At 46.8% G+C, this 21656-nt stretch overlaps 1 protein-coding gene across 1 annotated transcript in view; it reads left to right on the top strand.

Annotated features, from left to right (window-relative positions):
* Nucleotides 1–21656, top strand: part of LOC137541204 (ectonucleotide pyrophosphatase/phosphodiesterase family member 7-like) — a 70622-nt gene that overhangs the window by 13879 nt on the left and 35087 nt on the right. Inside the window, exon 2 of the mRNA XM_068262385.1 lies at nucleotides 14552–14697. Coding sequence (XP_068118486.1) covers nucleotides 14552–14697 — 146 coding nt within the window. The remainder of the gene's footprint in view (nucleotides 1–14551; nucleotides 14698–21656) is intronic.

The following is a 21656-nucleotide window of genomic DNA, read 5'->3' as shown; positions in this document are numbered from 1 at the left end:
AGAAGCTTGGCTATGCTGGCTGTTACTGCCACGGCCCGGGGGTCATTTGCTGGCAATTTCCTCTTGCGCTCAAACATCTCCGACACAGACAACTGAACCGTAGCGCTGCACACGGAAGGGCTGTTGGTTGTTGTGTTTGATGAACACTGGGAGACCTCAAGAGCACTACTCCGGAAAGTGACAGTGTCAGCGTCATCTGATGTTTGTGAATGTTGTGAACCACGCAATGGCTGGGCTACTGCTGCTGCTGAGGCGGGTCTGGTGGTAAGTCTGGTGAACCCAAGGGAGGCAGTGTTGCTGGTACCCTGTCCTGCCGCGTTTGCCCACAGAGTGGGATGTTTGGATAGCATGTGGCGGCTCATGCTGGTGGTGGAGAGGTTGTTAATACTTTTCCCCCTGCTCAGGCGAGTCTTGCACACCTTGCAAATCGCCATGGTAACATCCTCAGTGCAGTCTTCAAAGAAAGCCCAGACTTTGGAGCACCTGCCTCCTTGCTGGCGATTTCTGTTTCCTCCTCTTTTGCCTCTCACTCTAACTTCCACGCTTGTGGTGCCTGAAATTGCGCGCCGCCTACCTTGTGGCACAAGGCGAACTTGTGCAGCAGTGGGTTCTTCAACAGACTCATCTGTGCTGCTGCTACGACGGCGATGTTCTCGTTCACAAATAAAATCTGGGTCTCTGTCCACATTGTCCATACCCTCCTCTTCCATCTCCTCAAACTCGTCATATGTCATTGTGGGGGGCCGCCGCCGTGGAGTAGAGCTCCCCAGAACAACCTCTGCGCAGCTCACTCCAACGTCGTCTTCCAGATCTTGTCGGCCGACCTCCTGCAATTGCAACCCCTCCTGCCCAACTTGCTCTGGGATTTGGGTTTCCGAGTCCTCCTCGGACTCGCCTTGTATTTCAGTGCGCGGTGCATTTCCCACAGTTAATGGTTGTGAATCCGGGCACAACATTTCTGGCTGTTCCTCCATTGACCTTTCATAGGTGGAAGTTTGTTGGGCTGGGAATAGCTCCTGCGAATACCCCATTGTGTCCTGAGGTAATTCATAGGACTGGTTATCTGGCAGTTGTGTGCGTGGTGTCGCTGCCGGTTGTGTCAGCTTTGTGCCCACTGGCTCCTTGTAACTGGCTGAGGACTCGGACCTCGTGCGTGATGTGCTGGTGCTGCTTAACCCACTGCTGGACGCTTGAGAGGTCATCCAAGTAATTATCTGGTCCTGTTCTTTTGGATTTGTGAGGGTTGTTGTCCTGGACAACATGGGCGGTATTGAGTGGGTTTTCTTGGGTGCTCCGCTGTGGCCTGTACGTGAACCGTCAGGGGAAACACCTCTTCCCTTGCCCCTTCCTCTTTCACCGGATTTCTTCCTCATTTCACTTATCCTTACAGTACACGCTGACTGGCAGCAGTACAGTGGCAGTACAGAAATGCTATACAGTACCACTATTCCCAGCAGCGACACAGAGCACAATGCTATACAGTGGCGGGTGAGCGGTGTACTACTGTTCCCAGGCCCAGCAGACACAGAGTGGAAGTAAACACAATGCTATATAGTCTGGCTGAGCGGTGTACACAGAGTGGCAGTACACACAATGCTATATAGTCTGGCTAAGCCGTGTACACAGAGTGTCAGAAAACACAATGCTATATATAGCGTGGCTGAGCGAGGTGCACAGTGGCAGTACACACAATGCTATATTAGTCAGGCTAAGCCGTGTACACAGAGTGTCAGAAAACACAATGCTATATATAGCGTGGCTGAGCGAGGTGCACAGTGGCAGTACACACAATGCTATATATAGCGTGGCTGAGCGAGGTGCACAGTGGCAGTACACACAATGCTATATATAGCGTGGCTGAGCGAGGTGCACAGTGGCAGTACACACAATGCTATATATAGCGTGGCTGAGCGAGGTGCACAGTGGCAGTACACACAATGCTATATATAGCGTGGCTGAGCGAGGTGCACAGTGGCAGTACACACAATGCTATATTAGTCAGGCTAAGCCGTGTACACAGAGTGTCAGAAAACACAATGCTATATATATAGCGTGGCTGAGCGAGGTGCACAGTGGCAGTACACACAATGCTATATATAGCGTGGCTGAGCGAGGTGCACAGTGGCAGTACACACAATGCTATATATAGCGTGGCTGAGCGAGGTGCACAGTGGCAGTACACACAATGCTATATATAGCGTGGCTGAGCGAGGTGCACAGTGGCAGTACACACAATGCTATATTAGTCAGGCTAAGCCGTGTACACAGAGTGTCAGAAAACACAATGCTATATATATAGCGTGGCTGAGCGAGGTGCACAGTGGCAGTACACACAATGCTATATATAGCGTGGCTGAGCGAGGTGCACAGTGGCAGTACACACAATGCTATATATAGCGTGGCTGAGCGAGGTGCACAGTGGCAGTACACACAATGCTATATTAGTCAGGCTAAGCCGTGTACACAGAGTGTCAGAAAACACAATGCTATATATATAGCGTGGCTGAGCGAGGTGCACAGTGGCAGTACACACAATGCTATATATAGCGTGGCTGAGCGAGGTGCACAGTGGCAGTACACACAATGCTATATATAGCGTGGCTGAGCGAGGTGCACAGTGGCAGTACACACAATGCTATATTAGTCAGGCTAAGCCGTGTACACAGAGTGTCAGAAAACACAATGCTATATATATAGCGTGGCTGAGCGAGGTGCACAGTGGCAGTACACACAATGCTATATATAGCGTGGCTGAGCGAGGTGCACAGTGGCAGTACACACAATGCTATATATAGCGTGGCTGAGCGAGGTGCACAGTGGCAGTACACACAATGCTATATATAGCGTGGCTGAGCGAGGTGCACAGTGGCAGTACACACAATGCTATATTAGTCAGGCTAAGCCGTGTACACAGAGTGTCAGAAAACACAATGCTATATATATAGCGTGGCTGAGCGAGGTGCACAGTGGCAGTACACACAATGCTATATATAGCGTGGCTGAGCGAGGTGCACAGTGGCAGTACACACAATGCTATATATAGCGTGGCTGAGCGAGGTGCACAGTGGCAGTACACACAATGCTATATTAGTCAGGCTAAGCCGTGTACACAGAGTGTCAGAAAACACAATGCTATATATATAGCGTGGCTGAGCGAGGTGCACAGTGGCAGTACACACAATGCTATATATAGCGTGGCTGAGCGAGGTGCACAGTGGCAGTACACACAATGCTATATATAGCGTGGCTGAGCGAGGTGCACAGTGGCAGTACACACAATGCTATATTAGTCAGGCTAAGCCGTGTACACAGAGTGTCAGAAAACACAATGCTATATATATAGCGTGGCTGAGCGAGGTGCACAGTGGCAGTACACACAATGCTATATATAGCGTGGCTGAGCGAGGTGCACAGTGGCAGTACACACAATGCTATATATAGCGTGGCTGAGCGAGGTGCACAGTGGCAGTACACACAATGCTATATATAGCGTGGCTGAGCGAGGTGCACAGTGGCAGTACACACAATGCTATATTAGTCAGGCTAAGCCGTGTACACAGAGTGTCAGAAAACACAATGCTATATATATAGCGTGGCTGAGCGAGGTGCACAGTGGCAGTACACACAATGCTATATATAGCGTGGCTGAGCGAGGTGCACAGTGGCAGTACACACAATGCTATATATAGCGTGGCTGAGCGAGGTGCACAGTGGCAGTACACACAATGCTATATTAGTCAGGCTAAGCCGTGTACACAGAGTGTCAGAAAACACAATGCTATATATATAGCGTGGCTGAGCGAGGTACACAGTGGCAGTAAACAATGCTATATATAGTGTGGCTGAGCGAGCGGTGTACTACTGTTCCCAGCAGCGACACACAATGACTGGGGGGGACCCTGGCTAGCGTGGCTGGAGAGCGAACTACCCTGCCTGCCTACCCAAAGCTAAACCCACAGACAAATGGCGGAGATATGACGTGGTTCGGGTATTTATTTACCCGAACCACGTGACCGTTCGGCCAATCAGAGCGCGTTCGGGCCCGAACCACGTGACCCGTTCGGCCAATCACAGCGCTAGCCGAACGTTCGGGGAACGTTCGGCCATGCGCTCTTAGTTCGGCCATGTGGCCGAACGGTTTGGCCGAGCACCGTCAGGTGTTCGGCCGAACTCGAACATCACCCGAACAGGGTGATGTTCTGCAGAACCCGAACAGTGGCGAACACTGTTCGCCCAACACTACCTCGGTTGTCCTTTAATGAAAAAAATGGCCACTTTTCACCCCAGGCTTTTCTAAATGAGCACACATACAGCAGTGTAACTGTAAATCATTGGGCCCCCAGCGAAACTTTGATGGGGCCACCCAATGTTCACACCCTTTCTCTTGCCAACTCCTTGTGACCAGTTGCTGGCTTCAAACTTAAAGAGTGCCAGAGGTGGGTGCATAAAAAAAAACTATGCTACCTGATCGAGGGGGCTGGGCGGATAAGGTCGCTGCCATCCCCACCGCACTCCTTCACTCCGTTGGCCTGCATTGCTTAATTTTCATGTGCAGAAAGGCGGGGGAGTGGCAGAGGATGTGGCCAGGGAGAGACGACTGCCCAATGGCAGCTGGGGAAAGCCTGCAGGAATGACCCTAGTGGGCATTTTGAGCAGAGAATCCCTCTCCTCCCATTACCCTCCGGAATAGCAACAATCATTGTCGCTCATTCCGGGGGGTTATAACGTGACGGGGGGGGGGGACAGAAAGCAGCTTGGGGTGACACAGAGGCATGTCATGAGGCAAGGAACATGCCTCTGTGTCCCATCTGCCCCCCTGCCCAGGGCTGGATTCAAGCCAAGGCCACAAAGGCCATGGCCTAGGGCACCACAGGATCAGGGGCGGATGGGCAGCAGGCTATACCGGGTCATCTGGCTTCTCATACTAGAGGAAAGGAAGGGAGGTGTCATCAGGCTATCTAAACTGGAGGAGGGGGGAGGGTTATCTGGCTACCTATACTGGAGGTTAAAGGGTAGGGTCATATGGCTGCCTATACTAGGGGAAGGGTCATCTGGATATCTATATTGAAGGGTGGCTACTGACAGTGGCCTTGGGCGGTAAAGAGTACAAATCCTGCCCCTGCTGCACTGCCTCGGGTTCTCCGTAAAGTTGAATTAGGCCTATTTTCCATGAGCGAGGGTGGGAGGGATAGAAAAAGGGATGGGGGGGGCGGGGGGGGGGGCGACAGGGAGCCTAATCTGGTGCAGTATCATCATATGTAAGTTGTATGTATAAAGTGAAGAAATATACTCACAAGGCTAGGTTGCACATGAGACAACAACTCCAAATGGCATGTGGGAAAATACCGTCCCCACTCAGCCTTGTTATATAGCAAGAGATGGTCCCAGCTCATAGAAAACAGCCACCTTGCTTGATGGTGACCTCTGGCCAGGGGAAGTTCACAGGAAGAGTAATGTATTGCGTGCCAATAATGTGCATCAAAAAGAGCTTCTCGCTGGCGCACAATACATTGCTGGAATACCATAAAGGTGCCTCCTACCTCTCTTCCTATTTTTCATGAGCAACTCGAGGTGGTGTATTTACCAGCCTGGGTGCTTGTAAGCTCTCGGCACGGGCAGTGGACAAGTGGCCTGCCAATGAAGTTGCATCTAAGCGTGTCCTCGGATGTGACATGAGACGGGTTTTGTTGGCTGGGTAACGCTGCGGCATGTCGCCACTTTGGCTGCATGTAATTAAAGCTGAAAGACACTTGTGACCAGCAGCCATGATGCTGAACTGCCCAGCAAGCACACAGTACAGCCTTCCGTGAACAAGAGGCCTTATAGTCCAGCATAACTAACTTGATTCTCTACTCTTTAATGTCCATATAGCCAGCCTTCTTGGTTTTGTCCCTAAATAACGCCATTGGTTTAAAAATCCAATCACCTGAGTGATGTCTGAGTGAGAGGAGCCTTGCTCAAGCGAATAACAGTCATTTACCTGAGAGTTCCCCCTAGCTGCAAGCGAACACAGGGAATCCAGCCCAGGAGACTTGGGCGCACAGGGAGTAACTTCGGCGCCGTCAGAAGACGGAGTTGAAGTTACTTTTAAAACACAATCATTTGGCTTCCAGCAACAGTACCAGCCATATACCGGCTGTATCCTGTGCTTAAGTCTCCCGTGTCAATACCTCTCGTACGCGCTGCAAGGAGATGCAAGGTTTGTGCAGGCACTGCTGTGAAGCTGTCTCAGCACCACTGCTCTGTTTTATCAGTCCCGTGAGAGCAGCAAGTGGTGGAGGTCGAGACTGAGTCAAGGAGCCTTGCATATAGTGGCCGTTGCTGCAGGATTACACAGGAGTGAGGTAGCAGTGCCATGGTGCTAAAAAATAGCTCCACAGCACAAACCATACTCCAGCAACTCTAGGCAGGTAAGATCAATGTGCAAGGGAATGATCATTATACACCTGAGCAAGTCTCTTTTTGCTCAGCCATCCCAGAGGTGAAACCAGCAATTCAACTCTCACATGACGGAAAGACAGGTGATAGTAACTCGCACGCAGCAATCTACTTATCAACTGGATTAGCATATGGCTTTGTGTCAGTTATTTTCAGGACCATTTTTAACCAAAGACATTGCAGGCCTTCGCCTTGAGGGTGCTGCTGCAGCGCTAGCGAATTGTGATCAGTAAGACTACTATCAACCTGCAGCTGATAGTCTCCCTGGGCTTCCTGCATCCCCTCACCTCTCCCATCCCATCACAGGCTGGCTGCAATATGACTCTACCCCCGGAATCCTGCTCCCACAGGTGCACTCTGACAGCAGCTTACCTGTTCTTGTCACCGCCTGCTTGAATGCAGTGTGTGTGCTGCAGGGAGTTCATTGAAGAGTGGTTTGTGGGAGAAGGTGACTGGCAGTATCACTCAGAGGAGAGGAGAAGTCTGAACTTGTGTAAGGTAAGCAGTTGCAGGAGAGCTGTTGGGGAGGGAGCATCAGCAGCTCAGGTAGAACAGCATGGGCTCGTCTGAATGCACAGTGTGTGACTCACTGTGCACTGCATGCTGCTGTCCAGCCGCTGCAGTACTGAGGTCTGGGGTGGAAGTAGGGGGAGTGGCAGACTTATTGTCAGCTTCACTAGTGATGCTAATCCAATGCTCCCCTTCCTTTACTTGGCAGGGCTGCACGCTTACCCTCTTCTTTCATGATCTGGATAGATTATACACTCCAAAGCAACCCCTCCTATTCCCAGTAAGCAATACGGTCAGCATCTGCACCCCATCCCCCGCATCAAGCTTGATAACAGCCATCTCTGCTGAGAATCCAGTGTGTGTACGGCAGCCCCAACCCCTCAGCCAAAGTCATCCATCAAGACAGACTGGTAGCTGAGTGGCAGCTAAAAACTTTGTTCTCCCCACTCACCCCGCCTACCGCATAATGTCACTCCTTGCCGCTCGGCTATGTGTAGAACAGAACACATCACTCACTAGCAAGTGAGCAAGGCGTCTACACAGCCTCGGCCTTGCAATGTAGCCCAAGGGATCTGATCTTGATCCCCGTCTGGCGATGCATGAGCATGTGCATGGGGTTTTATTAGGAAATGGCTGGGGCTAAGTTACAGTGACCAGATTTTTCTGGGTCCAACCTGGGACGGGATGGGGGGGGGGGGGTGAAAAATGGGCGTGGGGTGGATCGGGGGGCCAGAAAATGGGCATGGTCGTGACATTGTATGGGCGGAGCGTAACCATAACCCCAAAGCAGCAAATATAGCCAACTATGACCATTAAATAATAAATGCAGCAACAGTTACCCCAGACACCAGAAAATAAACGCAAAGTGGGCAACATTTCAGCAGAAAACAAACACAATTTGGGCAACATTTCAGCAGAAAACAAAGGCAATTTGGGCCACATTTCAGCAGAAAATAAATGCAATTTGGGCCACATTTCAGCAGAAAATAAATGCAATTTGGGCCACATTTCAGCAGAAAACAAATGCAATTTGGGCCACATTTCAGCAGAAAACAAATGCAATTTGGGCCACATTTCAGTAGAAAAGAAACGCAATTTGGGCCATATTTCAGCAGGAAATAAATGCAATTTTGGCCACATTTCAGCAGTAAATAAACTCAATTTGGGCCGCATTTCAGCAGGAAATAAGCACAATTTAGGCCACATTTCAGCAGGAAGCAAACGCAATTTGGGCCACATTTCACCTAAAAAAAAAAAAAGAATTTACTCACCTGACAGAACTCTTCTCTCCCGGCAGGCAGCTCCTCGGACAATCCTCCTGCAGTCTCCCGCATTGACAGGCACAGCACGGCTACAGGAAGATGGCGCCCAAAGCCCTGTACTGGAGACACAAATAGTCTCCAGTACAGGGCTTTGGACGCCATCTTCCCGTAGCCCTGCTCTGCCTGCCTGAAGAGTCTATGCAGACTGGAGCGGGGCTGCGAGCTATTAGACGCTGCTGCCAGTTCATGCAGTCCGAGTACGGTGGCCAGAGTCCCGAGGCCAGGACGTCCCACGGCTAAAAGTGGGATGTTTCCCGGGACCTCATGCAGCCTGGGACAGGGGACCCCGAATCCGGGACCTGTCCCAGGTAAAGCGGGACGTATGGTCACCGTAGCTAAGTGGATCTGCCTCTCTCCACCCCCATCTTAATAGCAGATCATGCTGCAGAGCACAATCACCTACTCCAGTATTGGGTCATCATCTCTTCTTCACTGCACCCTATCACTGTGCAGAAGCATCCCTCCATAAACTCACAATGCATATCATGTGACATCAGGAGCCTGGAGGAGATGCTGCAGCATGGTGATACACTGCAGTGAACAGGAGCAGAGGACCCAGAGCTGGACTAGACGATTGTGCTCCACTTTGGGCACTCTGCCATGTAGATTGGGCTGGTTGCCAGTGCCGCCCTCTAGATTTTTTTGCCTGAATCATTTAATTCAGGGGGATTTATGGTGGGGCATGCCTTATTCCTGCTGCACAAGTTAACTTAAAATATACTTTAAAGCACATCTGGACTTAAATCTATTCATGCGTATGTGCATAGTATGGGGTCCACATACCTGCAGATCCCCGTTTTGATCTGGAATCCAATGGAGAGGAAAGCATCCAAACAAGGGGAGCTGTAAGTAAGAGACACTGAAGTGAAAAAAAGTATGGTATAATGCATTGGTTGTGTAGTACGGATAATAAATAGAACATTAGTACCAATAAAAAAAGACTCTCATATTTTTATTTTCAGTTATATAGCTTTTTGTTTTATAACATTAGCTCATTCTGTCATATATGCAATTAAAAACCACACTCTGTAGTTTAAACTATGAAACAGAGCAGAGCTAATGTCCCTTTAAATTCCCCTGCAGTAAAACCTTAACTGAAGCTGTATCTCACTGTTTCATTGATGTAAAAGTGCTTAACCAGTTCGCATTCAGCCGTTCTTCACTTTATGCATCCGAGCTATGTTCACCTCCCATTCATTAGCCTATAACTTTATTACTACTTATCACAATGAACTGATCTATATCTTGTTTTTTCCGCCACCAATTGGGCTTCCTTTGGGGGGTACATTTTACTAAGAGCCACTTTACTGTAAATGCATTTTAAAAGGAAGAATAAGAAAAAAACGGAAAAAAACCATTATTTCTCACTTTTCGGCAATTATAGTTTTAAAATAATACATGCCTCCATAATTAAAACCCACGTATTGTATATGCCCATTTGTCCCGGTTATTACACCGTTTAAATTATGTCCCTATCACAATGTATGGCGACAATATTTTATTTGGAAATAAAAGTGCATTTTTTCCGTTTTGCATTCATCACTATTTACAAGCTTATGATAAAAACAAAAATAGAAATATTTCATCTTTACATAGATATTTAAGAAGTTTAGACCCTTAGGTAAATATGTGTGTTTTTTTTTTTATTATTGTAATGTTTTTTTTGTTTTTTTTTAATTAAACATTTTATGTGGGTATTTTTGGGAGGGTGGGATTGAAATTGTATTTTTTTTGTAACTATATGTGTATTTTTATTTTCATTTAACATTTAGATGTAGTTTACTTTTTGGCCACAAGATGGCAGCCATGGGTTTGTTTACAGTGACGTCACTCTAAGCGTAACACGTACGCTTAGAGCGACGTAGGAAGCAGAAAAAGCGCAGCTTCTGAGAGAAGCTGTCGCTTTTTCTGCGGGGGAGAGGAATCAGTGATCGGGCACCATGGCCCGATGCACTGATTCATTGGCTAATGAACCACGGGCCGGGAGCGCGCGTGCACGCGCGCGATCGGCCGCGGGAACGCGCAGGAGCGCACATGGCTTCCTGGACGTGAGTTTCACGTCCAGGAATGTCAAATAGTTAAGGAGGAACTCCAGTGAAAATAATGTAATAAAAAAGTGCTTCATTTTTACAATAATTATGTATAAATGGTTTAGTCGGTGTTTTCTCATTGTAAAATCTTTTAAATCCCTGATTTACATTCTGACATTTATTACATGGTGACATTTTTACTGTTGGCAGGTGATGTAGCTGCTGCATGCTTTTTCGGCAGTTGGATACAGATGTAAACAGCTATTTCCCACAATGCAACAAGGTTCACAGACAGGAAACTGCCAGGAGTACCACTGTAATCAGAGTTTCTTGTGGGAGGGGTTTTACCACAATATCAGTCATACAGCACCCCCTGATGGTCTGTTTGTGAAAGGGAATAGACTTCTCACGTAAAAGGGGATATCAGCTACTGATTGGGATAAAGTTCAATTCTTGGGCGGAATTTCTCTTTAAGAAAACAGCACTGTAGCTCACCCAAGTTGGGTCGGAGGTCACAGAGAAGCTCTTTTGCATAGATAACAACTGAAGTTTCTTAACTCTTCCTGTACTAAAAACGATGTGAGACATATTTCTTTGTTACTAATATTCTATTTCTTAGCTGTACTACACATACAATGCAATATTTCATAAGTTCATTTTCACTTCAGATTCCCTTTAAGGGACACCATACTACACACGTTAGCATGTGTAATTTGAAGTCACCAACAAAAAAAAATTTAGATACTTCTGTAGTGGATCCTTCTCTAGCTCACTGTACCAGTGCTGTGTCCCTCTTTCTATTCTGTCTGGGAGTGCAGCCATGGAGTGTATCTACACTGGGCATGCAAAGGTATGTCCTGCCGAGGATGCATTCATACACAGCCAGGGGACTACAGGGAGCCCCTGTGACCACAGGTGGGCTCAGAGTTGTGGAGGGCCGCAACAACTTATTCACTACCTCTGATAAAGGGGTCTATCCTTCAGCCCCTGATTTACCTCATCAGCCCCTGATTTACCTCTCAGGAGTCTATAGGCACAGATGTCATCCTGGCACCCTAGACTTCAATGAACATATAAAACCCTGCCAAACCACACCACAAGTGTGCTGGCTGGCAACAGTCACTTCTCCCTTACTTCTTTTGCCTGTCATTTGGTAGCCAGGAGTTTCCTCAATATTAAGTAGTTAGTGGTGCCCCCAAGTATTACCGTATATACTCGGATACAAGTCGACCCCGTGTATAAGTCGACCCCCAAAATTTGACCCTCACACACAAGGTGGATTTTTCCAAGTATTCAAGTATAAGTCTATAGATAAGTCTATAGGTATCTGCCTCCAGTATAGGTAGCCAGCATAGGTAGGCAGCCAGGTATAGTTGCCCCCAGTATAGGAAGGTAGCCAGTATAGTTGCCAGTAGCATAGGTAGGTAGCCAGTATAGTTGCCAGTAGCATAGGTAGGTAGCCAGTATAGTTGCCATTAGCATAGGTAGGTAGCCAGTATAGTTGCCAGTAGCATAGGTAGGTAGCAGTATAGTTGCCAGTAGCATAGGTAGGTAGCCAGTATAGTTGCCATTAGCATAGGTAGGTAGCCAGTATAGTTGCCAATAGCATAGGTAGGTAGCCAGTATAGTTGCCATTAGCATAGGTAGGTAGCCAGTATAGTTGCCAGTAGCATAGGTAGGTAGCCAGTATAGTTGCCATCAGCATAGGTAGGTAGCCAGTATAGTTGCCAGTAGCATAGGTAGGTAGCCAGTATAGTTGCCAGTAGCATAGGTAGGTAGCCAGTTTAGTTGCCAGTAGCATAGGTAGGTAGCCAGTATAGTTGCCATTAGCATAGGTAGGTAGCCAGTATAGTTGCCAGTAGCATAGGTAGGTAGCCAGTATAGTTGCCAGTAGCATAGGTAGGTAGCCAGTATAGTTGCCAGCAGCATAGGTAGGTAGCCAGTATAGTTGCCAGTAGCATAGGTAGGTAGCCAGTATAGTTGCCAGTAGCATAGGTAGGTAGCCAGTATAGTTGCCCCCAGTATAGGAAGGTAGCCAGTATAGTTGCTCCTAGCATCGGTAGGTAGCCAGTACAGTTGCCCCCATGTATAGGCTGCAGCGGTGGGGAGAGCGGGCATGGAGGCAAACATCTCACCTTCTATCCTCCATCTACTTCCTCTCCCAGGCATCCCATGCGTTGATACCAGCGTTTCCTGTGATGACATCATCACAGGAGACGCTGGTATCAGCACAAGGGGATGCGTGGGAGAGGAAGTAGATGGAGGATAGAGGCTGCGGAAGGTGGGATGTTTGCCTCCATGCCCGCTCTCCCCGCCGCTGCAGCAGTCTCCTCTCACCATCCACCGCTGGGCGCAGTCTCCTCTCTTCTGCTCGCTTCTCCTCCACTCGCGCGGCAACTTCCGCTCCCGACGTCATGTGACATCGGGAGCCGGACCATCTCTTCTTAAGGGGGTAGACGCGCGAGTGAGGGAGAAGAGAGGAAAAGAGAGGACACTGCGCCCAGCGATGGATGGTGAGTAACCCCTCCACACACACACACACACCACATCCATAACACACACCCTCACCCCACTCAGGCTGTAAGTCGCAAAATTTAGGACTATGCGACTATAAGTCGACCCCCCCCACTTTTGTATTTTGAATCAGTCCTAAATTTTGCGACTTATACCCGAGTATATACGTTAAGTAGCTAGAAGAACCCTAGTATTAAAGAGACACTGAAGTGAAAGAAATATGATATAATGAATTGGTTGTGTAGTACGGATAATTACTAGAAGATTAGTAGCAGAGAAATATTCTCATATTTTTATTTTCAGCTATATAGTGTTTTTTCTAACATTGCATCATTCTCTAATATGTGCAGTTTGCACAACACTCAGCATTCTAAATGTTTTTTACAGAGCAGGCTATGAACTATTGACCTGTCCTCTGGCAGAGAAAAAGAAAATCCTTGACTGAAAGCTCAGATTACAACCTTCAGAACTCAGAGCTCTCTCTTGAAAGTCGTAGAGCTCAATGGCTTTTTTGCATAGATAACATCTGGAGTCTCTTAACTCTCCCTGTACTGGAAACAACATTAGACGTATGTCTCTGCTCCTAATGTTTTATTTCTGAGCTGCACTACACATACAAATCATTATATCATAATTGTATTTTTGCTTAAGTGTCTCTTTAAGTAACTTGAGGTGCCCCTGAATGAAGGGAGATCTTGTCAGTGGTATGCAGAGACCCGGGTGAGTAAACTCTTATTTATACTTTCATCAGGACTCTGAATAGGAAACAGGGCCGTATTTAGGCCAAGGCCGTCTAGGCCATGGCCTAGGGCACCACAGGAGCAAGGGCACCAAAGCAACAGGCTAAACTGGTGCAGCATTTACAAGCTTGCAAATGCTGCAGTGCAGGGAAACCAGGCAAGTGCCTGATCACGGTACTCTGCTGCCAGCCGCCTGTGCAGCGGCCACCCTGCTCTCTCTGCACGTTGGTGTTGTGGCCGGTGGCCATATGACTCGATAGTAACATGCCAGCAAGTCACAAGTGAGAGATGCTGGTTGGAGGGACAGATGTACAGCAGCGGCAGATGGAGGGGGAGGGGAAGAGGAAGCTTCTGCGCTGGAGATGAGTGGAGAGGTGACACTGGCTACCTATACTGAAAGGTGGGAGTGGGAAAGGGAGGGATTAAGGGAGTCATCTAGCTACCTATACTTGAGGGGGAGGGGTCATCAGGCTACCTACACTAGAGGGAAAGGGAGAGGGGTCATCTGGCTACCTATACTGAAGGGGGGCAGCTGGTGACAGTGGCCTTGGGCAGTAAAAAGTACAAATCTGGCCCTGATAGGGAAGGAGGGCAGTCGGGGAGGGGATTGAGCTGTCTTTCCATCATTAGGCATGTGGCTACAGTGCCTTATGGTAAATCCAGCCCTGCTTCAGATCAGGTGTTTGTGTGGCTACACTTGCTCAGGGTGTGACGTTTAAGATGTCTACCCTTGTTTTATGACCCTTGTCACAAAGTAAAGGGTGTGAACATTGTGGGACTCCGTCAAAGTTTTGACCATGCAGAAGTACAGTAATATATCCCACAATGATATTGTCACATTGTCAAATTCAAGCAGTTACAAATAAATAAAAGATATATACATGGAGAGAGAGAGAGAGAGAGAGAGAGAGAGAGAGAGAGAGAGAGAGAGAGAGAGAGAGAGAGAGAGGATTTTGGAGAACTTCCCTTAACACCATTAATATTTTTCTTATTACAGGAAAATACATTGAGAATCATGGAGTTATCCATAACATGTTTTTCAATACTACCTCTTTGCAAAAGGTGCCTTATCTTGGAACTCAGGGTATATCTGAATGGTGGGACAATGGGAGCCTCCCCATCTGGATAACAGCTCAGAGACAGGTAAATATCGTTGGAGGGAATATACAGTAAAACCTTGGTTTGCAAGTAACTTGGTTTAAGAGCACGTTGTAAGATGAGCAAAAATGTTTATGAAATTTTTGACTTGATAAACAAGCAACGTCTTGATATACAAGCATAGAACGTAGCAGGGTCGGACTGGGACACTAAGGGCCCACCAGGAAAGTTTCATCCTAGGGCCCGCCGCCCCCCTCCACACACACACACACACACACACGCACACACACACGCACGCACACACACACACACACACACACACACACATTACACACACACATTACGGACACACACAGTCTCACACACACACACACACACACACACACACACACACACACACACACACACACACACACACACACACACACACACACACACACACACACACACACACACACACACACACACACACACACACACACACACACACACACACACACACACACATGCGGGATGGCCCCCCTCCATTTTGAGCTCACTCACGCATGTACTACAGAAGTTTTGCACTATATAAATACATCAGTTGTTAAGATTCATTAGATTATGGTAGGGAGTACATTGTGAGCACTTCTGAGGACAGTCCATAACAGGGAGACGGACACATGCGGTGCGCGCAGCATACACAAAATAAGTAGCGGTGCTATTGACAGAGAGTGGGTTTGACCAGATAAACTTTAGATAAAATAATCAAGTAGTTACATGCCTCATAATAATTCATTAAGTCAAATGCCGCTAAATAAGAATATTAAAGATAGCCTGTAATAAAAAAAAGTTCCCCTGGGGGTACTCATCTCGGGAGGGGGGAAGCCTCAGGGTCCCAATGAGGCTTCCCCCACTCCTGTAGCTGGCTCCCCCGAAGTGTCCCGGAATCCTCCCTTGACAAGCCTGACAAGCACTGATTTATTTACCTTTCCTGGCTCCAGCGGGGCCGCTGTTGCGGCTCTTCGCACGGAGATGGGCGAAAATAGCCTGTGACCCTTCCTACAGTGTTCGGGGCCCCCAGGGACGACTATTTAAAGGTCCTACAAGGCAAAATCCCGAGCTCCCGCCGGCTCAGTACGAGTCTGCATATACAGTACGTGCGTCATGTCATCACAACTGAGCAGATGGTTCTTCTCCCTTTGACGCTACAGGATTGCACTTAATTGTGGCTGGATAGTGTATGGGTTAAGGGCTCTTCCTGTACAGTAAACCAGCACCTTAGTCAGTAGGAGACTAGGAGACCTTGGGCAGGACTCCCTAACGTTGCAACTGCTTATAGAGGCTTCCTAGTGGCAGCAGCTCTGGCGCTTTAAGTCCGGGTGGAGAAAAGTGCGATATAAATCTTATTATTTTTTTACTCTTTCATTGTACTTAATCCGAGTGCAGTGGCTGTATAATATCACATTTCCATGAAATCCTCAAAAGGAGGCAAAATCAACTGTTATCGTAGAAGTCCCTTGTTAAAGCCACACAAAAAAAGTTTGGATGAGCTAGTTAACAATAAAAATAATATTATTATAGCGCTTTTCTCCATGGGTACTCAAAGCGCTGTGACCTTGCATTATGCAGTCTCAAAGGCTCGGGAAAAGAGGTGTGTTTTTAGCCTTTTTTTAAAGCTGTCTAGAGAAGGAGCGACTGATTGTGGAAGTGAGTTCCATAGAGTAGGGGCTGCATAGGAAAAGGCCCGAGCACCAAATGTTAAGTGTATCCTGGGAATAACCAGCTTCATCTTGTTGGCAAAGTGGAGGGTGTGTGGAGGGGCATAAAGTTCCAATAGATCCGCTATGTATTTGGGTCCCATGTGGTGTAGAGCCTTGAATGTCAGCAGGCAGATCTTAAAATGGATTATCAATTTTACTGGCAACCAACCAGTGAAGAGTTTGCAGTACTGGGGAGATGTGTGAGCTGTGGGGGGGGGGGGGGGGGGGGGGCATTGGCTAGGAGTCTGGCTGCAGCATTCTGTACTAGTTGTAAGGGGCACAGAACCTTATCTGTAGATCCGGTGAACGGCGTTGTAGTAGTCTAGACGAGAGGGTACAAATGCGTGAACCAGGGCAGGTAGGTCTTCAGCTGGGATAAGGTGTTTGATTTTCGCTATATTTCTTAGATGGAAGAAGGAAGACTTGACGACAGCTGATATCTGCTGTCTGAGTTTTAGATTTCCATCCAGGATCACCCCAAGGTTTTGCACAGAGTCTTTATACTGTATGGTATCTCCCCTAATTGCTAGTTTGAGGTGGTGAGCGTTTTGAACTTTGTCCATCATGTGTGGAGCACCTACCACCAACACCTCTGTTTTGTCAGAGTTCAGCCTCAACCAGCTGGTGTTCATCCAATTTTGTAAATCCACTAGACACGCATTTATGGATGCTGATGGGGCTTGGGTGTCAGGCTTGAAAGACAGATACAGTTGTGTGTCATCTGCATAACAATGGTATCCTGGGCCATAGTTCTGGATTATTTTGCCCAGTGGGAGCATGTAGACTGCAAAGAGTAATGGTGATAGTACAGAACCCTGTGGAACTCCATAGGCAAGTGGCACTGGATTAGAGAAGTGTGTGCCCAGACATACTTGCTGTGTCCTGCCAGATAGGAAGGTCTGAAACCAGCTAAGAACAGTATCCCTTAGGCCACAGTAATTCTTCAGTCGCTGGATTAGTATCTCATGATCCACAGTATCAAATGCTGCAGACAAGTCAAGAAGAATCAGAATTGAGCAATCACATTTGTCCCTTGCAGTAAGTAGATCATTCATTACTCGGACTAATGCCGTTTCAGTGCTGTGCATTTTCCTGAATCCGAACTGAAAAGTATAAAAAATGTTATCTGTAAGCCTGGCTTCTAGCTGGTTGGCGACTGCTTTCTCGATAACTTTTGATAGGAATGGTAAGTCTGCCACAGGTCTGTAGTTGGTCACAGAATTAGGATATAGTGGTGGTTTCTTCAAGAGGGGTTTTATGATTGCTTTTTTTAGTTCTTCTTGGAAAAGTCCACTTTGCAAGGAGCACTGAGTTATTTTGTGAAGTGCTGGCCTGATCAGCTCTGGGTACTGCATTAAGGATCCAGTTGGGCAAGGATCTAGGTCACAGGTAGTGGGGCGGAGAGTTTGAATGAGAATTCCAAAATCTTATTCACTCAAAGTGTCAAAGACTTGCCATGGTGGTACGGTAGTAGTAGGCAGATGCAAAGTCCAGTGGTCAATTGATGTTGTTGGTGTAATGCTGGCATGGATGGCAGACACCTTGTTTGTGAAGAAGGCAGAGAATTCTTCACACCTTTCCCTGGAGAATGTGGTTGGGGCTTTTAGTTATAGTAAAAGACGTTTTTACATTTTTACTTTATCCAGCACAGTACTTTGTATTAAATATTTTTCTATAAATGTTTCTGGATCATGTAACAAATCATCTGCGTTTCCATTAATACTTATGGAAAAATCCACATTGATACAGTATAAGAGTGCTTCGGATTACAAGCTTGTTTCCAGAACAAATTATGCTCGCAAACTGAGGTTCCGCTGTATTAATCAATATATTCTTAAACTCCAGCTAAGTAGATACATATGAGGGTAATATGCATGAAATAACTTTTTTTCATGTTGTAAAAATGGCAAAAGGGTTCTTTCTTACAAATTGTTTCAAGGCAATAAAAGACAGGCAACTATTTTTCAGGTTTTTACTCTCTTTTTCCAATTTTTTTATACATATTTTTGAGCAACTTTATACAAAAACAAGTTCTAGGGATTATTTTGTCAGCACAAGGTCACATGATGTAACCTAACTTCAATTTGCAGGGCTAAATATAGGGCAGATATGCACCCTTATGGTCATTAATGCTGCCCTAAACAGTCATAGACCTATTCTTAGGGGAACATTCAGAGCATGAGCACTGCACAATCACGCTGCTCATCTATAACTCTTTCATAGCAAAAGGAATAGAGGGACAATGGACGGTGCACTAGCGGTGTCAGGTAAGTAGCTGAACAGTGTGTTTGTTGAAAAAGAAAGAAAAGAGACGCTACACGAGCACACACTACTGCGCTGTTACTCCTGTTTACATTTTGCCTGATGAAGCGGGCTTGAGACCCGAGAAACGCGTTGCAGTTATTTTTGGAGTACCTACTAAATTGATTAAAATTGTGGTAACATACACAGCGGTTGTGTTTTTTGTTGGGGAGACGAGTCCACCCTCGCCACCAACATTTTAATTGGTTTTAATTGGTTACTATTTTTATTCTGTTGGCGCCTCTGTTCCGTTCTTACACAGTGTGTTTGTTCATTGTTTAGGAAGCCAATGGGATAGATCACTAAACCATGTCAGGTAGGGACAGCTGTATAGACTTTAGACAGGGCCGGTTCAAGCCACAATGCGGCCCTGGGACAAAACTAACCTTGGGGTTCCCCCTGCTTTGTACCCCTCCCACCTGCTACAAATTCACCCTCCAGGGGATGAAGAGGGGTAGCACAGACAGAGCAGTGCACCCAGACAGGTGAATTTCTATGCTGACAAAACTGCAGGGGCTACGCTGAGCACGAGTCAGGGAGACCTGGGGGAAGGGCTCAAGAGTACTCGGGGGGCCCTGGGGCAATTTTACCCTTTGCCTCTGTGGTAGACTCGGCCCTGACTCTAGATTTTTGTAAGAAACAGCACTGAATGTACGTCTTGACAGAAAACTGTTTAGCAGGTATATGTGGCTTAATACAACTGTTGGTTCTGATTACTGGTTGGCAAGGGGCTTTTTATTTGTCTATGACTGTAGAAGGCATTGGTAACAAGGATGGAGCGGGGGGGTGACATATACTATCTGCCTAAACCATTATTGGAACAAACAGATAATTGCCTCATCCATATTTTAAAAGTACAGTGGCCGTTGACATTGTTAATAGTAGTAAAAACCTTCTTCCTTTTCATGGGAACAGAGGGGTTCTTCAGTACAGGACTCTACAATTTACAATTATGCCCATAGATGGTCAACAACAGTGGTGAAGAGCCCACCACAATAGTCATAGTGAACCATCATCCGGAGCCACTAATAAGCCCTCTTTTCTTGTGGCTGCATTGACGCTTTACCATAGTGACAAAGTCTACTGAGTGAGCTAAGAAGAAACCAATAGATTAATAATCCATAGGTTATCCCATATTGGGGAAAAAGATAGTGTCACAAGCAGAGGCATAGCTAAAGATTATGGGGCCCCGTAGCAGACTTTTGATGGGGTAATCTGACCTAGGTAGTGTTGAGCAATGTCACCTGCCCCTACCCTATGGTATATGAGGTGACTGGCAATGTACAGTACATTGCTTTGCATTGTATACTGCAAACAGTCTGTAGGGACAGAGATGAAGTCAGAGGGGGGAGTTACACAGGGACCTCAATTACCACTTGGGCCCCCTCTGCCTCAAGGCCCCATAGCAGTTGCTTTGGCTGCTATGGCTATTGCTACACCCTTGGTCACAAGGGGAGACTGGAGTCGCTGACCCAAACCATATATTATAATCAAAAACAAAAAAGGACTTGACCTTTAAAGGTATATGATATAATGTATATTCAGTAACGCAGCTAATACCAATATACCAAAGTTTATTAGACAACAAATTAAAAACAATAAAAACCATGGAAGAGACCGTCTAGGTCCTCAGATCCCACAAGTAAAGTGTCTAAACAATGCAAAAATGGAGCTACCTGCTGTTACTAAATTCCAAACGGGCTGGATCAATACTGTCTCACCACAACCACAAGGTATTTAATAACATATAGATATAACGTTGTGATGTTGATCCAGCTCCAGAACGGAATCAGAAATGCATATACAATTTTAACAATAATTAAAGCAGCAATATAGAAAAGTGATAAAGACAATATATGCGGCGCTCTACACCTGTCAATTTAAAGTATCAGTACAAAACTAGCAGCTAGAACATAAGTCCCAGTTTGCATGGATGTCCATATATCATTGCTCTGTGACAATCGCTGACATTTCCAAAAGTTCTCTTTTCCGCTTCAACAATGACATGCAGTTAGCACATTGATAAGTATCACTCTCACCAGATCCAAAGGCTGATTAGTTATAGTCAGCAAACTCGCGTTACAAGGTGGATGTGGCCCACGTGCCCAATTTCTTCCTCCTAGTTGCACTCAGATGAAAGAAACAATAGATAGCGTAATACTGTTGGGGCCATACATTAAAAGTCCTCCACCAAAGATAACAGCACCAGCCCGTGCTATAAGTATAGAAACCACCGCCACTCTGTGCATCCGCAAACAGTAAAACTCAAAGCTTACCAGAGGTAATGGCTGACCATGACAGTCCAGCTAAAGCATTTCATCAGACCTCTGAATTCTTAATCCGCAGCCTTCTCCCTTAATGAAGCTCAGAGGAGAGGTAACATAGCGTAACTCCGTTTATTTAAAACATTAAAAAGTGGTAAGACACTCACATTTAGTATTAAGATCATGCGCATGTAAATAAAATAGCTTCAGGACGTCCTCACCACCGCCGCTCACGTGTCTCCGCTCTCGCCACGAGGCCACGTGGCGAGAGCGGAGACGCGTGAGCGGCGGTGGTGAGGACGTCCTGAAGCTATTTTAATTACATGCGCATGATCTTAATACTAAATGTGAGTGTCTTACCACTTTTTTAATGTTTTAAATAAACGGAGTTACGCTATGTTACCTCTCCTCTGAGCTTCATTAACCTATTTTGGTTCCTGGACGAAGAAACTACGTCCAGGAACCATGCGCGCTACCGCGCGCTCCCGCGGCCGATCGCGCGCGTAAACGCGCACTCCCGGCCGCGGATTCGGTAGCCAAGGAATCAATGTATCGGGCTATGGTGCCCGATCACTGATTCCTCTCCACCGCTGAAAAAGCGACAGCTTCTCTCGGAAGCTGTGCTTTTTCTGGCCGTTCCCTCCCCGATGAGTCACTCTAAGCGCGTGTTACGCTTAGAGTGACGTCATGTAAACAA

The sequence above is a fragment of the Hyperolius riggenbachi genome, chromosome 12 (genome assembly GCF_040937935.1).
Source record: "Hyperolius riggenbachi isolate aHypRig1 chromosome 12, aHypRig1.pri, whole genome shotgun sequence".
In the NCBI taxonomy this organism is placed as follows: Eukaryota; Metazoa; Chordata; class Amphibia; order Anura; family Hyperoliidae; genus Hyperolius; species Hyperolius riggenbachi.
This window is presented reverse-complemented; position numbering and strand designations above follow the sequence as displayed.